Source organism: Tetrahymena thermophila (assembly GCF_000189635.1).
Source record: "Tetrahymena thermophila SB210 genomic scaffold scf_8254777, whole genome shotgun sequence".
NCBI classification, from domain to species: domain Eukaryota; phylum Ciliophora; class Oligohymenophorea; order Hymenostomatida; family Tetrahymenidae; genus Tetrahymena; species Tetrahymena thermophila.
The window spans coordinates 290,453-312,960 of NW_002476535.1; the positions used below are offsets into that span (position 1 = coordinate 290,453).

Here is a 22,508-nt window from a genome sequence, read left to right on the forward strand (position 1 = left end):
ATTACAATATTTTGATTTTTATACGAATTATATTTTATTTAAGTACCTCTTAATTTTAAATATATTCTAAATTCTCATATTTTAACTCAATTTTATTATTTCTAGGAAAAAATGACATCATCTAAAAAACTAAAAAATGCAATCTTCATATGTAATTTCGTTAATTTTAGAAAAGGAGATATTACAATATTTGAGCTATCGATCAAATTAATTTAGATTAGAATTAAATATATAAAAAGGCACAAAAATATGTAAAATGATTTTAAATTCACTAATAAATTTATTTACTTAAATATTTTAGAACCAACCAATATTATTCTGTATAGATTTTTTATTTATTTATTAGGATTAAACTTATTTAATTAAATATATTTTGATTTGGATTTCAAACCTTGAAATATGGGAAATAAGTCAGCAAAGGAGTGCATATTCTGTTAGATTAGAGATTCAAAAGGTAATTAAGCTCCATTTTATGAGGATGATGAAATATTTGCATTCGAAGATATTAATATTGCATCGTCTAAAAGACATATTTTAATATGCCCTAAAAGACATATTAAAAATGTTAATGAACTAAATTATTTAGATATTGAGTTGGTAAAAAGATTAGAATAAGTAGGAATTTAAACTCTTTAGGAATCTCATCCTAATTAGCAATATAGGTTTGGCTATCATTCACCTCCTTTAAATAGTATTGATCATCTTCATCTGCATGGATTTGTTTTACCAATTTCTAATTGCTTTAACAATAAAATCATTTATGGTTATTTCTTAACTTCAAACCAATAAATTATAAAAAAATTAGAAAAATAACAACCAATGCTATGAAAAATAAAATATTGGCCTATTTATATTTTGCATAAAATTAATGTTGATTTATAAAAATTTTAGTATTCCTAATGCATCAAGTTTGAATTAGGTTAAATGCAGGTTAGGAAATGACTTTACGCTAAAAATATATTTATTTATTAATTCTTTACATTTTTAACAAAAAGAATAAATCAAATAAAATATAATTCTAATATTCTTTTTTGATTTCAATTTTTGAAGAATAGCAAATGTTAGTGTTTGTATATATGAGTAAATTTCAGAAATAATTTTAAAAAAGAAATATTTATTGAGTTTACTATTAATTAATTAATATTGGTTTTAATTTTATTTTTATTTTATTTCTCTAATTTATTTTTATTTCACATATGAATAATAAATATAAATATATACTTTCTAAACAATAACTTATTCAATTATTCTACCACACAGGAGCTTAGATAGGAGGTGAGTATCTAGATCCCTTAACAATTAGTTGATTAAGACGTTCATTTTCTGTTTATAACATTTTAATACGATGTTCCAAAGACATGATAATAGTTTATGTCTTTTCAGCCTTTTTAGCTCTTTCTTTCCAGAATTTTATATCAGCTAACTTCTATTGCTTTAAGGCAGTAAGAGCATCAAACTCCTCCAAACCACTACGGATAACATTACTTATTCTTTCTTGATCTCTTTTAACTTCATTCTTCTCATACTACAACTCTTCAATTCTTTTGTAAGGAGTTTCTTTTATGAATTAATAATGTTATGTTTAAATTTAAATCTTAAATATTTTTAAATAAATTTATTCAAATGTCAGTGTAAAGCACTGAGCATATAAATTTGTAAGTATTTCATTAAAATCATTTCATTTAATAAATTTAAAATTAATTTTATATTCTTCAAGCAAAAAATATTTTATAATTTTTATTTCAATTCAAATCTTGATAAAAATCTTATAGTTTTATTAACTCTTTTATTTTTTTGCTTCCTATAAAATATTTCTATTTAAATAAATTTTAAAAAGATTAATTTACCTAAATGAGCTTGAAGAATATTGCAACGCTCTTACCAGTGTTGTATTTCTTATTCCTTATATTAGAGAGCTGAAACATAACGCTAATATTGTCTGGTTAAAAGATCGCATCTTTCTTCAAGACGAGCAATTCTTTAAGCTTAAATACGAATCATTTCAGTAGAGTCATCTACACGGATGGTGACTGATTCTTTTTTATGAGTAGAAGTAGCAGGAATCAAGTAAGGAGTAGAAGAATGAGAGGGTATCTACACACTTCCGCTTCTCAATTAAGCTTCAATATTCTATTGCTAGGCACTAACTTATGAAGGTTGGAAGTATTCAAGTTAACCTCCATTTGGTGGTTAAGAAGTATAAAGGAAACTAGGAGGTAATTCAATTTATTATCCAGGATATGGAGAACTAACGAACTGAGGATTGTTTGTCTGTTTGATAAAATAATTGTAAATAATTAATAAAAAGGTTATGAGAACTCATTTCAATTGCTTATTTCAATAATTGCTCAAGGGAAGAAATATTTGAATTTGATTTTACTAGCTGCAAAATAATTAATTGCTAATTGCATAAAATAATTTTTCAACTTAAGAAAGAACTTAAATTGCTTTATCTTGAACAAATTATTTCTTTAGAATTATAGTAAATGATATTCATTTATTTACATAAACGACTTAAGGTACAGCCTAAGGGACTTATTGATGCATTTATCTGTGTTTGATTTATCTATGTTGTTTTTTTTCTTTCTTATAAAGATTATTATATGAATTATATTTGCTTTTTTACTAAATTTTAAATATTTTGTAACAATAAATAATATTTGTATTGAATTCAATAATCTAATCACTCCTAATAGCACTAATAAATAAATAAACTAATTAATTAATTAAATAAAGACAGGCATATCCTCTTCTTTGAAATTTGATTAACTTATTAATTCATTCATTCATTCATAAGATGTTTTGTTTGGATATTAAAAGCATATAAATCTATGAATCAATATAGATAACTAACAAACAAACAATCTAATAAATAAACTACAAGCAAATCTTCAATAAAATATTCCTTTTTAAATATATTTTTATTATCTAAAAATTATCCTATTTGAATAATTAAATAAGAGATAGATAGTTTCATCAATTTAAAAATAAAAAATCAGTATGTTCAAAATCCATAAAAACTTTAACTTAATAACAAGCAAAATAAAACATATTTCTAATAATCATGCATTTAAGGCTGTTGTCAATGTTTCCGCATACAAATAATTCTTTTTTTTTTGAGAATTATATTATCTTTTTACGTCTTTTTATTAGAAAATTAAAGAAATTCAAAAAAAATCTGAAATAAATTATAAAAATTAATAACGATTAAAATTTTCTAAAAACAAGATATTGATTAAAATCATCACTGAACACTTTTTTTATTAAATAAATCATAAAAAAGGAATAAATTGATTGTTTTTGAAAAAATATACAACAACCACAACAAAATAAATTAAAATTATTCAATAATAATTTATTTAATTTTAATATTCAAGATTTGCAGCAAAAAATAAATTGAAGTTTCATCTAATTAAGCTCAAAAAAAAGAAATAAACTTGAATATGAAAGTAAATATCAAATCACAAATAAAGATTTTTAAGTTATATGAATCATTGACAATTTTAAATTGTAAAAATATATAATGAAATTCATATTATAGATACAAATATAAAAGATGAATGAATAAAAGACAAAAACTTAAAAGGAACCTTTGAATTATTTGATTATTTCATAAAACTATTTATTTTTTTTCAAAACAATTCTAAAGTTAATGCATGTGTGAGTGTGTGTGTGTATTTATTTTTCTGTTATAGATTTAGTTATCACTAAGTTCTCTGTTAATGACCAATCACAATTAATTACTTATTGAGTTGGTTGTTTTAATCACTGAGTTCCTCTTATTTTTTTTATAATCTCTTAACTTCTAACGATGACTCCTCATTAGGGACACATTATGATTTCCAATAAGCAATTTCTGTATTTAAATCCTCAATTTCACGTAGTTTAAGAGTGAGCTCTTTCTCAACATTTGTTTTGTCTTCCATAGAATCAATTATATACTATTTATTTTCCAGTTTTGCAAAGCTACTTAATGTTTATAAAGCTTATTCTATTTTATTTATTTATTAAATAAGTTAAATTGAAATCATTTTATTTAGAATGAAGGGTTATATTATTTTGAATGAAAAGAAAAGGTTATTATTACCTAAATATCCATTTTTTTATTTATTAAATAAGAAAATAAAATTTTAAACAGTATTTTTTATTTGTATTTTTGAAAGATTTGAAAATAAGATCAATCAATATTAACTACAAATAAAAAAACAAATAAAAATGCTTATTTACTTCTATTGAACTCTAACTGTTCGTATTGCTTTGTCCAGAAATCGATATTATCATCTTTTTCAGTGAGTAAATCAGCTTACCTTTCAACTTCCTTCTCCAAAATCTCAATTCTATCTAACAAGTTACTTATTCTTGATGCTTATACACGGATAACATCTAACCCTTCAGTGTCTTAATATTAATCAAGTACAGAAAATGGTCTTCTTTAGATATGTTCAGGGATATGAGTTGGGTAATTTTATGAAACTTTAGAATAATCAGCAGGATTTTGGTGTTATTAATATCCTCCATTTCTATTATAAATAGTATTGGCTAAATTATCTGGGTGATAAGCTGGAATTCCTCTGTGTTAAATCAATCTCTACTGTAATTATTATTGACCTTCTAAAACGTTTCCTTATACACCATAGCTGGGACTTGCAACTGTGGACTGTTTATTACCTAAACTCAAGAAGCTTTCTGCTTAATTCTGCTAAGGAATAATATGCTACTAAATAGGAGAGCCTGGACGTAATGTATTCTGAAGAGTATTTTGCTAAACTAAAACATGCTAAATTGGAATTTAAACAGTTTGAGCTGCTACTGGAATTTATTATGCAAATTATTATCCTACATATGGACTCTAAACAAAAGTAGGTTAAATAATTTAATTTTATTCCCCACCAACTATTAATTGAGGTGTGGAAGCTGTAACATAAGGAACGTTGTTCATTTTTTGATCAGCAATGTTGAATTTATAACTTTTAATTTGCTTAAGCTATTTTATTTTGTTTGATTTAATATAATAATAAAAACAATTAATAAATGATTATTTTGCCAATATTCACTTTTTCTAGGCTTAATTATTTAATATTATTTTTTGTTTTCAATTCATATGCAAGTTAAATAAAGAGTTTTTAATCTCTCTCTTCTTTGTTTATTTGCTAACCTGTTTGAATGACTGCTTGTCTGTTTCTTTTCCTTTTGTTTCATTTCAAATTGATATTTAAAACTACTAAATCTTTTTAAATATTTATATGTCATTAATCTGAATTATCATAATTGTTGTTCCAATTAATTTGTTTTTAATGGATTACTACCATGAAGTTAACTATCCAGCAAATAATTACAAAAATAACTTCAAAAGTTTTTATCATATGAAAAGATATAATAAATATAATATTTATTGAGACTTAAAAATCGAATTATAATTCATTTTTGCTAAATTTTTATATATAAGATAGATAATAAGCAATAGAGATGAAATAAAATTTTTTATTTAATTTGCAGTAATAAGTAGATAGATTTATTAAAACATAAGAAAATACATATTTTAAATCAAATTAATAAATAAATAATAGACATTAATTTAATTGAATAGAAGAAATTTAAAAACAGATAGATATTACCGAATAAATTTAAAGTTGAAATATAATTTTGTTGTCATATTAATTATTTAACGAATAATAAGAAAACAAAATATAATTCTAAATTAAGAAATATTCATTCATACTCTATAGAATAAAATATAAACTATTTTAAATTTGTCAATGAATCATTTTAAAGATAATTTTCTAGCCTCCTTGTACCTTTCTAAAAAGACTGATGGCCTCTTTGTGTTAGTTTAGTCCGTAACTAGTATGAATCTATGTCTTGAAAAGAGTATTCATCTTTTATTAAACAAGCTCTTTTGATTTTTTTCTATCTTACTCAGGAATAGATTGTATCCATCCATAAAATGTGAATCCTTCAAGTCTTTTATTTGCCCAACGAACTTAAACACCATTAATTCCTTCAATATCTTTTTAGCTAAGACTTCCATAAACAATCAGGATACTATTTTAAGGTAAATTATTGAAGATTTAACCAGTTAAAGAACCTCCTACAGGGTCAAATGCAACTGTAGCTGAGAGTTTTTCAGCAAGTTCTTTGAATTATTTCTAAAAAGATTAAGGATCTTGGTCGGTGCTGATGACATTTTCATTTTAATACTCTTTTATGATAGATTGAATTCTATTTTCGTCTCCCCTAATCACATTTAAGCAATTTAATCCAGAATCTTTTGCCAAATAATTTATCATTTTTCCTAATGCACTCTGAGCAGCTAAATTTACAACAGCTTTTGCATTGTATTTTTAAGCTTGATAGATTAATCCAACAGCGGTTAAAGGATTTACAAAACCACATGAAGCAGAATCTAAATCTACATCATCATTCAAAAAGATAGAATTTTCTTCTGTTGCTAATATATATTCTTTCCATGTTCCAGTTTAAACAGAAACAGCTACCTTCTTACCTATTAAATCCTTGTTATGAGATTCAACAATAATACCTGATGCCTCAGATCCAGGAGTAAAAGGACATTTCAGAGTGAATATAGTTCCTAATAGCTTGTTTTAATCTAAAGGATTTAAAGGAGCTGCATGAACTTTAACTATGAAATTTTTTTCATCCAACCCTTTACGAAGCTCTTCCAAAGAAAACTCTTCAACAAATATTGCTTCGTCGTTTTTAAATTCTTTAACAACAACTGCTTTATACATTTTAAAATTTGTTTTTTTTATTTTATGACTTTGAGTTTATATCTGATTATTTATTTTTTTTGAAATAAAAACGGATCATATAGATTTTGTTTAATAAAATAAGAACATTTCCAGAAAAATTTTGCAAAAAAATGTTCTAGATATATTGTTGTTTACTTAAAATTAAACAAAATTTATTATCCAAAATTGAGGATCAAAATTTTTTGTTTAGAAACAAAATTAAGTAATTTAAAAGAAAATATTAGAAAATGTTCTAAAATTCCTTATTAATTTTCTAATAATATTATGAATAAAAATATTTTTTCATTTATCTTAATATATTATTTAGAGAAGATTATTTCAAATAATCTAAATAAATATAGTTTTGTAATATTTTAATTTCTTATTTATAAAAACTCATTGTATATTTTTTAGTTCAGATTGACACAAAAATCTTTATTTTATTACACTTATTTTACCAATACAAGATTAATTCACTGTTTTAAAAATAAATCTACTATAATATTATTATTATAATTATTATATTTCATTTAAAATATAAAGATTTCATATATCTTGTAAATGATAATTAACATTATGCCTGTTGTTATTATATATTCTGGATCTGCTTGTACTTCCATTAATTATATTTTTAGTGTTATTATAGTAGTATGAAGAAATTGAGATATTATATCTTGGACTCTTTTTTTTATATGCCTCTATGATGTATTCCTATTCTTTTTGCATATTTTATAATTAAATCATTTATTCATAAAATTAATAAATTTGAGAAAAAAAAATGCTTTATTGAAATACTTACTTTGAGAAAGAAAGATTGTTTTTAGCTCTTAAATACATTTAATTTTTATTTATCAAGTATTATTGCATATTAAAGGATACAAGAAATAACTTTATATGAAATATTATTTTTTATTTATTTTGAATTATTTTAAAACACTAATTAATTTCATCAAAAATTAATTGTGTTTAGAACCTGATTAGTTTTTTCATTCTTGTTAATACTTTTCTTTTTATAAAAAAATAAACTAAGTTATGTAAAAAAGTAAAAAAATAATAATAAAAAGACAGGTCGTACTGGGATTCGAACCCAGGTCAGAGGATTCAAAGTCCTCGGTGCTAACCGCTACACCATACAACCGTCATGAAATTAGACTCTTTATTTTTGTTTATTTTGTAAATATTTAATTTTTTTACTTACAAATTTAATAATGATTTAGAAAAAAGGTCGTACTGGGATTCGAACCCAGGTCAGAGGATTCAAAGTCCTCGGTGCTAACCGCTACACCATACAACCGTTATGAAATAATGCTTAATAACTAGAAATTTTTTATTGATTTTAAATACAATCCAACTTAACTTAAAAAATAAAAATAAATTAAAATTTATTTTTTATTTAATTGTTTATAATTTAATTAATATTTCTAAAATTAAAGTTTTAGCAATTTTAAAATTTTTTTTGTTAATAAAATAATAAAAAGGTCGTACTGGGATTCGAACCCAGGTCAGAGGATTCAAAGTCCTCGGTGCTAACCGCTACACCATACAACCGTTGTGATATTATTTAAAAAAACTTTTTAAGATACTGTTAATTTTTATGATTTGTAAAATTAAAATTAATTCTAAAAAAGCTACTTCTTTTACGATATATTTTTTAATTGTTAGTTATTTATAAATAATAAAAATAAAATAATTTAAAAAATAGTATTTTTAAACTATTATTTTAAAATAACTTCAGATATATGCATCAAAACAATTTATTAAAAATTAAAAAAAAAACAAAGTAAATTATTAATCTGATCTACCTAAAAAATATAATTATTAATTAATTTTTTTTCTTTTTTTAAATAATTATAAAAGTAAGTTTTACCACAACCAAAAGTAAAACGAAAGTTCCTAAATTGCACCATTTTATCTTCACGATTTACTAATTTTAACTAAGATTTAGTTTTTAAAAAACCATAGCTTTGATATATTACCAGTATAGAAAAAGTTTTTCCAATACCTTAGTAAAATTAGTAAATTATGGAAATCTAAATTTAAATAGGATACGCTTTAGGATATGGGTATTATTTCTTTACAGAATGAAATATCCATATCAAAAAAGCAATGCCTTGGCTTGTTCAAATATTTAAAATAAATAGCAATTTAGGAGCAGCCTATCAAGTATTAACGCAAAACAAGTTTTTAATAAGTACTCCAATAAATAGGCTGTAGGAGGTTTAAAATATCAAAAATACTTTGATCTTTCTCCTTTAATGATAAATTTATTACCAGGAATTTATCAACAGCTTATTTTCGATCGCCTTAATATTTTTCATACAAAAATAAGTTAATACTTGAAGAAGGCAAATATAAGGTAGGGAAAGTGTCTTATTTCCATAGGTACAATTAACTCAGAAGATGAAGAAAAGTGCTGCTCTTTATCCTTGAAGCCTATCTAATCAAATCAGTTTGTTGTCATTGCTAATTTGCTATAGGAGAATAGTTGTGAGAATTTTGTGAGTGAGTGTGAGTGTGGAATGTGCGAGTGGATTAATGTTGAGAATTCTAAAAGATCTTAGTCTAAGTCTGACAACAAACAGAGGAGAAAAGAAAAGCAGATAGTTTAAGAGCAGCACTTATATTTTTTAATTAGAAAAGAAAAACGATGAGAGGAATCGCAAAAAAGAAAGAAAAGAAAAAAGAGAGGAATCGCAAAAGATTTAAATTTAAGAAAAAGAAATTAAAAAAAGAAAAAGAAAAAGTTAATAAAAGAAAAATTTAAATAAATGAAATAAAAAAAAAGAAACAAAGAAATAAAAATTAATTAATTAAACTAAAAAGATAAAAAAATATAAAATAAATCAAATAAAAATAAATTAAGACAAAATAATCCTTTATAGAATAGACAGACTTCAGACTTCAGCTGATTTTAATTTTTTTTAATTGATTTTTTTTATGTTGCTTGAATATTTGAATGTTATCAAATATTTAAATTTTTGATTTTTATATATATCCTAAAATTTTTTTTAACTATTAGTCAAAGATATTTTAGATTATAAATATTTAGTTTATTTGAGATAGTAGTATCTATTCTCCCTCCCATATTTATTTAAATTAACTGTTGTTTCTTATCATAATTTTATTTTATCAAACTCAATTTTAATACATTAGAATTATAAAATATTTTGATAATTAAACTTATTTTAAAAATAGATTACTATATATCTTTTACATATTATTCCACTATTTACAATTAATATAAAAATAATACATTTTAGGAAAACAATTCACATCAATTAATTAAGATTATTACTTTCTATTAAAGCTTTTAATTGTAATTTTTATAATTTAAGTAGAAAATTTATTTTAAATAGAAATATTCTATTTACATTGAAATTATTAAAAGAGGATATTTATTTTAACCATATATTATTTTTTCAATTTATATTTTTTTTATTATTAATTAAATCGTCAATATGTATCGGTTTAAATATTGGATTATTTGTTTAGTTGCTCATATTTGGATTTGTATAAAAAGTATTGTTGGGATATTTCTCTATTGTAGGTAATTTAGTATAAGAAGATTCTCTTGTATTTTAAGTTTTCATTTTTATGATATCATTGAAATTATTAGTCTGCTATATTGCATTTTAAATTTATTTTACAGAAGAATCTGCATTTTGATAATTTCCGCTAGATGAAGAAGGCCTTCTTGATCTTTACCTAACTATAGAACTTTATTTTTTCGAGGAAGACATTGATATTGGATTTTGTAAATTCTACTCACTAATTTAATTGGTTTTTCTAGGAGGTGAAAGGTTTTTAGTAGATAAAGGATCGTTTAAATTATCTAAAAATTTCTCAACATTTTAAATTAAGTGATCTTAGTTAACATACACGCCAGTTGTATTTGAGTTATTGTTCTAGCTTGCTTAGTTTTAAATAGATGCTGAATTGTAATTTTTTGAGGTATTTAAATTGGAGGTTCTATTTAATTTTTCTTATTGTTGCTATTATTCAACTAAATCTCCAATCAAATATGCTGTAGTATCTATTCCATTCATAGACTTATTTCTTTTCTTCTAATATATTTAATTATTATTCATTTAAGATTATCTTGTAGTAATATTTTATTTAACAGGAGAGCTTATTTCGACTTCAGGGAGAGTTCCATTAATAATTCCTTATTCAATTTCAGGTGGAAGCCTTTTATTTGGACCAAATATTTCATAAATATTTTTATAATTCTCTAATTCTAATTGTAGATATTTGACAATTTCGTTAGCATGCAAAATTTTAATATCAGTTTCAGCTAATTTCTTCTTTGTTAATTCTAATTCCTTCAAAAGTAGCTTAATTTACTTAATATCGTCTGGTCTGGAGGGCCTTTCAGCAAACAAACGTTCTAGATCCCTTAATTCAATGTTTAACTCTTCAACTCTATTTTTATGAGCATGTATTAAATTTTCATATTCTTTTTTCATCTTTTCAATAAATTTTAAGTGATTTTCTAGTTCTTTATTCAATTCATCTTCCATTTTTTATTATAATTATTTCTAAGTTGTTTAAAATAAATTATAAAAATATTAAATTATAGTTTTAAAAATCAAAAATAAACTATAAAAGTTCAATTTTTAGGAAATATAATTATTTGCACCAAAAACTTTAACCTAAATTTGAATTTAAACAATAAGAATATTAATAATTATGGTTTTATTCATTGAAAATTTGAATGTTAACAATATATATATAATTTTTTCTTACCTCTCTAACAATGTATTCCTATTTTAGCTTTTCAAAATCACTTTCATGGTCTTTTTTGTATTTGGTAAATTCTATTTTTAATAATCTGAGCTCTTCTTCTAATTTATTTATTTTTTATTATAAATCATGGATCGTTTTTTCATTTTATTCTTTTAATTGCTTTAAATCTTTGATCTCATTTTCATACTTTTCTTTTGACTTTTAGAACTCTTCTTTCAGTTAATCATAATTTCGCCTTTCTTTATCTAAATTAGTTCTAAGTTCTTTTAATTTGTTTTCATATTCGAAAGTTATTTAATTAATTTTGCTTTCATAATCTCTGTTAATCTTCCTTATTTTTTCTTCATACTAATCTTTGACTTTATCCATCTATGAGTTTCCAAGAAAAAAAAAATATATTTATAATATTTAATATTTAAAGTAAATTTACTTCTCTCTAGTAATGAGATTCGAGAGTTTAAACAGCTTCTTTGGTTTAACCTTCTAAAGATGCTTTCAATCTCTTTATTTATTCTTCATAATAATTTTTCTAATCTTAAAGTTCTTTCTTTCTCCTTTCCTCTAATTCCTTTCTTATATTTTTGAGCTCTTATTCAAGTTAATTTATCCTTTTTAATCTTTCACTCTCTAAATCACTAAGCTGATTAGTTAATTAGTTTTTCATTTCTATAAATTATAATTCTAATTTTCTATATTTTTCATCTTTTAATCTTTCTAATTCATCAAGTTCTACATTTTTTTTAAATTCTAACTCTTTCAACTGCCTTTACCTAAGTTCTTCTAATTCCTAAGCAATCACAAATCCTTAAAATTTAATCATATAAAAAATAAATTACTTCTAATTATCTCCTTAGTTTAGAGTCATTTTACTGCTATGAAAACTACATTTCAGCTTCGAGGCTATTAATCCTTTTTTTAAGAGAATTTTCCATATCTTTAAACTTCATTTCCCATTCAGTATTTATACTCTTAAGTTTTAATTTTAATTTCTAGTTTTCATCTTCTAGTTCTGCTATTTTTTTGTTCAGTTACCTGATTATTTCTAATTTTTCTTATTCCATTTGATTGTAGTTACCTTCAAGTTACTCCTTAAGCTTTCTTATTTCTAACTCGTATTTATCTTTCATTTCATCAAATTATTTTCTGGAATTTTTTGAATGAATATCTACCTCATCTGTAAACTTTTACCTCCACTCTAATTTATAATGAAATATAAATACATAAGAAAAGCAATTTTAAATTATTTATTATTTTTAATTACCATTGTCTCTTCTTTTTATTTCATTCTCTAGCTATGTGATTTATCTTTTGAGATCATCTATTTCAACTGTTGCCTTTTCTCTATAATCCCTAAACTCTTCCTCTAAAAACTTGTAATTTCTTCTTAATCTTTCTAACTCTTCGTTTATTTATTATTTCTAAAGGAGAAAAAATAAATTTGTTGAAATTAACCTTAAGTAAAAAAAGTTATTCATATATTACTTCTCTTAAAAGCTCTTCGTTTCTTTTTTTGGTCAAATGAATATCACTTCTTAGTGCTGAATTTTCATTTTTTTATTTGTCTAAGTCTGCATTTGTTGTTGCAAGTTTATGAATCAGTTGTTGAATTTCTTAAGTTGAATTACCTTATAGCTAAGATATTTCAGATTACAAACTTTATATTAATATATTTTTTTGTTCTAATTCACTTAAGAGAGAATTCACGTGACTTGTATTATTTTAAGTAAGTTTATTGATTTAGTTTTCATAATTAGCTTTTTATTTGCTAAGCTATTCTTCATATTTTTGAATGAGTTCTTTTTTTTCTTTTTCAAAATTTTCTAAGTTTTAAGTGATCATCTAATTAAGCTCTTTAATTTTTTTAGTACTTTCATCATCTAGCTGCTTAACTTCGCTTCTTAAATTTTCTATTGTGATTTTTAACTAATGTATTTCTGTGTCCTTTTCTTTCCTTATTCTCTCTTTGTCTCTTCTTTCTTAAACTAATTCCCTTTCTAAATTTTCAATTTGTATTCTTAAGTCTGCTACTTTACTTTCTAAACCACTGATAAGGTTTGAATAGCTTACTTTTAACATTTCATTATCCTTTTAATTTTTTCTTTCTTGTTCCTTATAATCTCCTTAAAGCTTTTCATGATCATACTTTAGTTACTAATTATCTCTGCTAAGCTATTCAACTTCTCTAATATAAAAATTAATATCATCTTTAATTACTTTATAAATTGCCTCTAAATCCCCTATTTTTTTAATCATATCTCTACTTTGACCCTTTTCATCTTCGCTTCTGACCAATAAAGCAAAGTCCATTGTTTTAACTTTTAATTTATTTTAAAAATAAATATTAAAAATAACTAAATCTAAAAAATATCTAATTTTGTTGAAAATCTATATCATTATTACCTTTAATAATTTCATTAAGCTATATCATTTAATCTTTAAGCTACTGATTCTCTTTAAATAGAGGATTTGCCTATGATTCAAAAAACTTAGCATTATTTTCTAAAATCTAAAGTTTCTTTTTGAGCACAAAATCATCTCTCTTTTCAATTATCAAAAATAAAAGTAATTAATTTCTTATTTATAGGAGTAAGTTAACGAATTACCTAAGATTCAGATGAACTACCACCAGAACCATCATAACGAAAATATTCTTGCCTGTTAGGTGATTTCTCAGGTGATTGCTTCAAAGGAGATGTTGTCTTTTTTTATGAATTAAGGGCTTCAATTGAATTTTATGGAGAATATTTTTTATCATCATAATTATTTTCGTCTGAATACTCTTCTCTTTTTTATTAATTTTAAAGTTCTATCTTCATTTAATCTACTCTAGCTTAAACATTTTAACCTATTCTTTCTCCTTATCTATTTTAATAATTCAATGAGAGCCCAGGAGATATTGCTTCACTTTTATTACCTTCAGAAAGCTTATTATTTTAAATATTTATCAAAGCATCAGAAGTAATCTACTATTTAGAGTTATCAGTAACTTTTGGTAAATTGCTTAAAATAATTTTTTCATTTTATTATAGCTTCTTTTGCCTTTCAGGTTAAGTGTTATTAATCTATTAAACTAGATCCTTTTTATCTTTAGAATCAGGGTTATTTTTACTATAAAATGACCTGTTCATATTAGATAAACTTATTGATAAACAAATCTAAAATGAAAATATAGAGCTTTATTTTGCAGATGAGTTAGCTTACTTTACTAAAATAAATCTTCAAGCCGTAGAATTGCTATAATTAAATTGCAAATATAACACAATATCTAATTTTGCCAGCAATTTATAAATCAATTAATTAGAAAAATTTAATTAATATAATAATAATATTACTAATAATTTGTATGGTGAAATTAAAAATCATATTTAGAAAAATACTTATTATGGCCAATAACTTGAGCTTTAATTCATCAAAACAAACCATAAAAAGATTACTTAAAATGTATTCTTAATTTATTGTTTGCATTAAATTTTAATTTTATAATTTTTTAGTTATCAATAAAAATAATGAATGAAAATTAAATAAAATTTAGATTTTATTTATATATATATCTATCTTTCACAAATTAGTTAAATACAAATAAGCAATTTTTTAACAAATCAATAAGTAAAATAATATCCACAACATTTTCTAAATTAATTTTATAATTTTAAATCAAAAATTAAAATTTTTGTTTTTCTTTTTAAATTTTGTGATTAAATAGTAAAATGGAATGAATATCTACCTACATATAAATTGAATTCAAGAATTAGCATTTGCTTAGATTATTTAAAAAAAACAATTTTGTTAAAGACATGAAAAAATATTTTATTAATATTAATTTTTTACTAAACACATAAATTCCTCACTTAGAAAATATGTATGTATGAATAGCACTTAACTAAAAAAATTAATTTTATTTTTTTATATTAAATTTTATTTGAATAAATAAAAAATATCTTTTAAATTTTTCTTCTTCAATTTTATATTCTAATATATTTTAAAATTTCGTAAACAGTATGAATGCTTAAATAAACATGTTTAATTAATTTAACCATATTAATCATCAATATTAAGACTGTTGTTCATATTCTTTTTGCAATTATTATTACTATTGTTCAAATAATAATTGTTATTATTAAACTAATTTTTCTTCATATTAAATTTCATCTAAGCTAACACCATAGTCTTCAGGATTTGCTTCTTACTGTTATTTTTTACAAACAAACAAATAAATAAATGTTATATATTTTTTTATAATTTACTTTAGACTATATTTTTTAATATTCTTCGTTTTCTTCATGGTTTGGATCAAAGTTTTCTAATAATTTTTTCTTAAAAGTACCATTTTACCATTTTATGAATTACCATGGTACGCTATTGTTTACTTTTAGTGCAAAGATTCCCATCTAATATTTTTAGTCAAATTTGTTTGAAATTTCAACTAATATTTTTATAAATTACTTTAAAGTTATGAGATACCATACTTGAGCTTGAAAATAAAGTGTAAACCTTATCAGACATATAATTTTAATAATCCTTAAATTTATCTTAAGGTTTTTTATTTTTTTATATTATGTCTGTTAGTATTTCTGCCATTTTTGTGCCACATTCTAAACTAGTGTTCAAAGCTCTGATATTTATAATAAAATTTTTATTGAATTAATTAATTCAAATTTATTTTACTTAAAATATGGTACACCATAAGCTGCATCTCCAACGAGGCCAATAGGGAAAGACTGTTATAAATCTATAAAATCACAAGCACAATAAACTGATATAGGCACATAAACTAATCTTTCTGAGTCAGGTATAATATGCTATCCTAATAACTCTTATTTAGCATTCATCCTATTAAAAATAAAATTAAAAATCTAACATCAATTACTATTTTTATTATTGCAATTTAAATTATTTTAATTAAAGCTTTGTTTTATATTACTTAAGTTTTATTTAATAAGTCGAAAAAGTATTCAAATTAAATATTCTTAAATTTATTTGTACTTTTTTAATACTTTTTTTGATATTCTTTTTATATTTTCATTTTAATAATTAAAAGCTCATATAAACAAACTCTAATTTAGTAGTATTTAAATAATAACTTAATTCTTTTGAATTTTTAGCATACCAAACATTAACGCTTTCTTTTACTTTTCCTTCAAGTTGATTGAATTTTCCAGGATTTTATGGTGTGAATTTCTTTACTGTTTAGGCTGTTTCGTTATCTACTATAAATATGCAAGTTGCTTCTGTTTTATCTGATTCTTAGGTATATTTACCTACTATTTCTGTTGCTGGATATTTTAGTAGCTTAAGAGTTTTATATTATTATATTTTAGATAAAGCTTTTCCTTTTCCTTAAATTGAGTATTTCAACATAAGTTAGTGAAGAAAGACTTCTTCCTCAATCATATTAAACTCCTCATCAATTTTTGCTTTCTTCTTTAACAAATTGAAAGCCCATATCCTGTTTATAATATTCAAAGGATACATGATTGGAAGCCAAATCTTAGAGAATGCACTTAATTTATCTCCATTTTTGTACTTTTTCATAATTTAACTTCTTACTGTACTCCTTCTACCATCACATCCTATTTATTTTAATGATTTGTGATATTTAGTTATGTTTCTATAAGCTTACCAAGCAAAGCAATAATTTAATTTTCAGGAACATGTTTGTAAACATCTTACAGGCATTTAACACCTTCTCCCTTGATAATTTTTACATTCAGACTCTATGCAAAATTTTATAGCTCAGTTTCTAATAGTTTAGTTGGAGTTTTTCCATCTATTTTTTTTTTCAAATTCTCAAAAGCTTAATTATTAATACGAGGAGTTTTCATATATTTTATTTTAAGCTTAAGGATATGCTCTCTTACATAATCTGTCCTCTTTTCTAGCACAAGAACATTTAATTTAGGGTTACTTAGCATTAATTAGCAGGATGTCCATAAACCAACAGGTCCTGCTCCAACAATTACAACTGTATCTTTTTTATTATCCATGATATTTTTGTATTAAATTATTTCTACTTAATTTCCTGTAAAAAAACAAATAAGTAATTTGGATTTTGATTTCTTTATAATTATTAATTTTATTAACCAGAAATATCTTATTATATTAATAAAATAAATATTCTCAATTCTATTATTTTTATAGCTGCTTATAAATTTAATAGTAAATTTTCTATTGATATTCTTAGGTAAGATTAGCTACTAAAGTATAAACTCAATCTAAATCTATACTTGTCTGACTCTAATATTTAAAAATAATTTTTTATCTAAATTAATTATTCTTATTTAAATGGGCATTAACTTACTATTTTAAAAAAATCTAAACACACTAATGAAGATTTTATAGGTAGGCAATAGTATAAGTCAATAAATAATACATTAATAATTTATAAAGTAGAGAGAAATAATTTTATATTATTAATTTTAGTATTTATTCTCATAGATTTATTTATTATGTGTTATGGTAGTTTAAATTGAATACAAATTAACTAATTAATAATGTTAAAAACATAAGAGAAATAAACTTTTTTAATTAAAATAGTATTTGTTTTTAAAATTTTATTAAGATATTTTAATATCTGCGTATATGTATTTTATTTATTTCTGATGGTTGATATAGATTCGAAATTGATTTGTGAAATATTTAAACGATTATTAATAAACAATAATATTTTAAAAATAATTAGTATAATATTTTATTAATTATCAGTGTTAAATTATTTATTACTTAATAATGATCAATAAATTTTTATGTTTAAATCTTTAAAAAACTAAAAGAATTTACTTTACTGAACTAAATCAAAATCAATCAGTGTTTGTCTTTAATATATTAATTATTAATAATAAATATTAATAAATTGTAAAAAATACTGATTTAGCTAGATAAATACTGACGAGATCAATTAATTTTTCAGTTAATAGGAACATATTAAAAATATTTTTGCATTACTTAGCTCTATTTAGAATAAAAAGTCCATTTGAAATAAAAAGATTGAAGAATACACTAATCGATGTTTTAACCAAGCGACAAATTCTATACAAATATCCAGTTAAATAGTGTTATATATGAAGCTTAGGGTGTAGTAGTTCATGAAGTTTTAGACATAGAAAAGAGAAAAAAATTTGTTTTAATTGAAAGAAGTACAAGTGATGAAAACGAGTATGCAGATTTACAAAAGGATATATGCGCTTTTGATAAGTCAGAATCACCATATATCATAAAAATTCACAAATACACTTATGATTTGGTGATACCAGAATCAAAAGTTAGCCAAAATAATGGAATCAGTGTAGGAGGAAAGTAGAATATATTTTAAAAAAGTGGAAATTCAGTAATGGGAAATTCAAACTTGGGATTGGAAATTCATTCTAAAAAAATATATAAATTATCCTTTCTAACAGATTACTTTACAACAAATCTGAAGCTATGGATAGAGAAAAAAAGAGAAGAAATTGATAAACATAACAGCTAATTTAAAATAAATTCTTTGTATTCTAAAGGGAATATCAGAAAAGGGCTTCCTTAATATGAATTTTGTTCTCTTTTTCACTAAATGGTTGAAGGAATTAATCATGTAATTTTTTTAAATCTTCTAACCAAAAATTGAATTAAAAGGTATTTGATAAATGAATTAGTTAGAATTTTAAATTCCATCATATTTTTTTTAAGGTAGAAATAAAAAATATTCCTTGTAAATGAATTCAGCAAAAGAATAGAAATAAAGACAATACCTCATTTTGAGAGTCATTCATTTTCAGTTATTTTAAATTTCACAAATTTTAAAAAATTAGATAAATTAATTAATTTACTTTTTATTTCTCATAAGCACAGACTATTTATTTAAAAAAATCTACTTTAGCAAATTAGTAATACATTAAGTTAATTTACTCAAAATTAATATTTATTCTATCAAAAATTTGAAAAATATTTAAAGATGCATCATCTTATTTATTTTAAATGTTTTTCTTCCTTCTCTTAAAAAATAAATCTAAATTATTTCAAAAATGAATAAAAGGTGGCTATCTAAAAATTTATAGTATTTTAATTTGATGAAATTTCTTAAAAAATATTCAATTTAGTTTCATTTTTCAAATTTACATTGTATTACTATTCTTTCTTTTATAATTTTTTTTATATTAAATAATGAATTATATATAGCACAAAATAATTAATTTGTTTTGTTTGAACTAATGAATAAATTCCTTTTAATTTGATTTTTGATTGCAATCCAATCAATGTTTAAGTTTTAATGTATCTTGGTTTTTATTTGATAGGTATATTAAAGAGAAATAAAGAGAAGCATGTCTTCAACCTTGAAAGAATATGTCTGCAAAGTTGACATAATGCCTGAAAATTTCGTGGTTAACGAAAGCGTAGATTTAGAAAACAAAATAAAGTTTATCCCTATGCATTTCTTGTCAGTTTACAATAAAAATTATAAAAAGAGATATGCTTCTCTACTAGACCATCAAAAGAACTATATCATAAAGAGAAGATAAACTTTAGAATTGCAAAATGGATATATCTAAGGCTTTACTTCACCAAAGAACTCAACAAAAAGTACTTAGAATTCAGCAATTTCCTCTAAATCAAAGACATTTTCTCATATTTTAGAATCTGATTTTGCTTCATCCACAAAATCAAGTTCTCAAATTCCATCTTTGACTAATGTTATTCAATAAGCTTAAGCTGAAGATACAGAAACTAAATACATGAGAATGCTTTTTGATTTAGGTTTGAGATTGGGTTCACTATATATAGGAGCAGATAATTTTACAGAGCCTAACTAGCCTTTGTCGCCTTTTTCAAGATAAGTACTAGTAGATATTTGCAAATAATATAAAAATGTATCTAAGATACTCGTTTAAATGATTGACCCATCATTAATAAACTCTAGTTACACTCCTTCTTCAAGCTATCACAGGCCTAGCATGTAGAAAATATGTAAAGATTTGAAGAAAATCAATGACCAAGAGTTTCAGTATGATGAAAACAATTTTAGTGGCCATAAAATAAGTGATGATTTAATGAATGAAGATGAAACTTCTGACGATGACTCAAAAAATTTATCTCCTTCTAAGAGCAATTTTAGAAGCTTATTACAAATAACTAAATAAAATAGTATTAACACGAATTCTGTAGGCTCTTTAAGTACTATTCCACTTTCAAATGAGCTTATAGAACAAAACAATAATAAATTTATCAAGTAGAGGTCATTAAATAGTTAGAGTTTAATAAAACATAGAAGTAGTATTAAAAGAAGATCTACTAAATTATAAGAAAAGTACTTATCTGATTTACAATTATCCCCAAATAGGCAAACAAGCTGTTAGATAGAAATTTATGATATAGAATATGCATATGAAAAGAAGCCAAAAAAGTACAAAGGCCTAGCATTTGTAACTCCTTATACTAATATACTTAACATCATACATGTAAATGAAAAAAAGAATGCCTACATTGAGAAAGTAGAAATGATTTTACCTGAGAAAGTTGTAATACCCCATGAGCATAGTATTATAGTAGCTCCAGGAGTAGGTGAGTTTAAAATCTTCATATTAGGAGGAGAGGATTGTATCTAAATGTTGCAATACGATAGCAATAAAGATGGAAAGCTTGTAAAGAAATCTAATATGATTGCCAGTATAGAAAGAAGACAATTTGGAATTTGTACCATTGAAAGAGATTCTTAGATATTAGTTGTTTCAGGTATCAGAGATGAGCAATTAACAAATTAATGTGAAATATATGATTTGAATTCCAATTGTTGGACTAAAATAAGTAATGTGAATGTACCAGTCATTGGATCATCTCTATGTCTTTTTAATAAGAGCTCGGTATATAAATTCGGTGGAGTGGATTCCAATGGAAAAATAACAAAAATAATTGAAAAGTATGATATTTATTAAGACATTTGGAAATGCATTCAATACGACATTGATCCTCATGTGACCTAAAATATAAACTTTGCAAAAAACATGCTTTCATATCAAATAAATCATAATTAAATAATAATATTTGGTGGTGAGCTAAATACCCATAACAGCAATTATGCTCAGGATGGATCTAAAGTATACTAGCATATTAGGCACCCCTTTTATTCATTAATGCCTTCTAATTCTCCTCCTCCTCCTTAACTAAATAAAAAAATATTCTTCTGTCATATAGACAAATTAGGTCATCACGAGCTATTTGGAATTGATCAGTATGGTTCAATCCCAGATAATGCAGGTTACATTTTGCCAGGGTAGGTTTGCTTGTCAGAGAGCGACGTAATTTTCTTTTAAAAGCAGTTGTATAGATAAGACACTGGTAGGTTAATGGGTTTCTCTGTAGAAAAATAAGTAAAAGATATAAGAGGAAGTGACATTCGTTTCTGAATATTAAAAGATTAACATATTAACAAACAAACAAAAATAAGTTACACTAACAAAGATACATTTGAATACAATAATCATGATATATTATAAAAAATACAAAAGAAAAGAATAATAAATTGATTGAATAAATTAGTATTTAATATATATGTAAATTCATTATATTTTTCTAACTAACTAAATATAATTATTAATTCCATTAAATGCTTGCAAATATAGAAGAAATTTATTCACTAAAGACTGGATCTATATATATTCACTCAAGGCTGGGTCTATTATAAAATATATATCACTAATTTTTCACATAGATAATTTAATGATATTTTTTTTCTAATTTAAATGTAAGTATTATTTTTGATAGATTTTCTATTTTTATGTGAAAGAATAATAATAATAAGAAGAATTATGCCAGAACAAGATTCATTGTAATATTTTTATTTTATTATCTGTAATCCAATACCTATATGATAAACTTTGATAAATAGAAAACCTTAACAAATTCTTATAAAAAATACAGAATTTCCCTTAAGAATTGAAAATAAAGTAACTTAAAATATATATTTAACTTATTATTATAAAATAAATAAATCTAAGTAATCAGTAATTAGCTTTTTCTTTTATAAAGTAGGCGTGAATATTTCAA

At 23.0% G+C, this 22,508-nt stretch overlaps 8 protein-coding genes across 8 annotated transcripts; 2 read left to right on the forward strand and 6 right to left on the reverse strand. All coding sequences in view use genetic code 6, as the record gives it.

Moving 5' to 3' along the window:
* Nucleotides 1–399: 399 nt before the first annotated feature.
* Nucleotides 400–828, forward strand: TTHERM_00372440 (scavenger mRNA decapping enzyme carboxy-term-binding protein; the record flags this gene model as incomplete). The annotated part of the gene is made up of 1 exon (XM_001009572.1): nucleotides 400–828. The coding sequence occupies one exon, from the start codon at nucleotides 400–402 to the stop codon at nucleotides 826–828; it is 429 nt and encodes a 142-aa protein (XP_001009572.1).
* Nucleotides 829–1,240: 412 nt separating this feature from the next.
* On the reverse strand, nucleotides 1,241–2,676 carry TTHERM_00372430 (hypothetical protein; the record flags this gene model as incomplete). The annotated part of the gene is made up of 3 exons (XM_001009571.3): nucleotides 2,506–2,676; nucleotides 1,848–2,271; nucleotides 1,241–1,557 (listed from the first exon to the last, which is right to left on the reverse strand). The coding sequence occupies exons 1-3, from the start codon at nucleotides 2,545–2,547 to the stop codon at nucleotides 1,241–1,243; spliced, it is 783 nt and encodes a 260-aa protein (XP_001009571.1). The 5' UTR covers nucleotides 2,548–2,676.
* Nucleotides 2,677–3,704: 1,028 nt separating this feature from the next.
* TTHERM_00372420 (hypothetical protein) lies at nucleotides 3,705–4,939 on the reverse strand (the record flags this gene model as incomplete). The annotated part of the gene is made up of 2 exons (XM_001009570.3): nucleotides 3,705–3,991; nucleotides 4,228–4,939. 2 exons carry the CDS (start codon nucleotides 4,937–4,939, stop codon nucleotides 3,705–3,707), a joined length of 999 nt encoding a protein of 332 aa, XP_001009570.3.
* Nucleotides 4,940–5,753: 814 nt separating this feature from the next.
* TTHERM_00372410 (zinc-binding dehydrogenase family oxidoreductase) lies at nucleotides 5,754–6,749 on the reverse strand (the record flags this gene model as incomplete). The annotated part of the gene is made up of 1 exon (XM_001009569.1): nucleotides 5,754–6,749. One exon carries the CDS (start codon nucleotides 6,747–6,749, stop codon nucleotides 5,754–5,756), a length of 996 nt encoding a protein of 331 aa, XP_001009569.1.
* Nucleotides 6,750–7,275: 526 nt separating this feature from the next.
* Nucleotides 7,276–7,586, reverse strand: TTHERM_000372349 (hypothetical protein; the record flags this gene model as incomplete). The annotated part of the gene is made up of 2 exons (XM_012795999.1): nucleotides 7,276–7,465; nucleotides 7,549–7,586. The coding sequence occupies 2 exons, from the start codon at nucleotides 7,584–7,586 to the stop codon at nucleotides 7,276–7,278; spliced, it is 228 nt and encodes a 75-aa protein (XP_012651453.1).
* Nucleotides 7,587–10,168: 2,582 nt separating this feature from the next.
* On the reverse strand, nucleotides 10,169–14,623 carry TTHERM_00372350 (hypothetical protein; the record flags this gene model as incomplete). The annotated part of the gene is made up of 8 exons (XM_001009566.2): nucleotides 10,169–11,287; nucleotides 11,496–11,864; nucleotides 11,926–12,282; nucleotides 12,332–12,690; nucleotides 12,757–12,913; nucleotides 12,978–13,810; nucleotides 13,896–14,034; nucleotides 14,099–14,623. 8 exons carry the CDS (start codon nucleotides 14,621–14,623, stop codon nucleotides 10,169–10,171), a joined length of 3,858 nt encoding a protein of 1,285 aa, XP_001009566.2.
* A 917-nt stretch (nucleotides 14,624–15,540) lies between these two features.
* On the reverse strand, nucleotides 15,541–17,479 carry TTHERM_00372340 (hypothetical protein; the record flags this gene model as incomplete). The annotated part of the gene is made up of 6 exons (XM_001009565.2): nucleotides 15,541–15,681; nucleotides 15,740–15,883; nucleotides 15,939–16,107; nucleotides 16,161–16,325; nucleotides 16,603–17,065; nucleotides 17,116–17,479. The coding sequence occupies 6 exons, from the start codon at nucleotides 17,477–17,479 to the stop codon at nucleotides 15,541–15,543; spliced, it is 1,446 nt and encodes a 481-aa protein (XP_001009565.2).
* A 1,019-nt stretch (nucleotides 17,480–18,498) lies between these two features.
* Nucleotides 18,499–21,868, forward strand: TTHERM_00372330 (kelch motif protein; the record flags this gene model as incomplete). The annotated part of the gene is made up of 2 exons (XM_001009564.3): nucleotides 18,499–19,062; nucleotides 19,763–21,868. The coding sequence occupies 2 exons, from the start codon at nucleotides 18,499–18,501 to the stop codon at nucleotides 21,866–21,868; spliced, it is 2,670 nt and encodes an 889-aa protein (XP_001009564.3).
* Nucleotides 21,869–22,508: the final 640 nt, after the last annotated feature.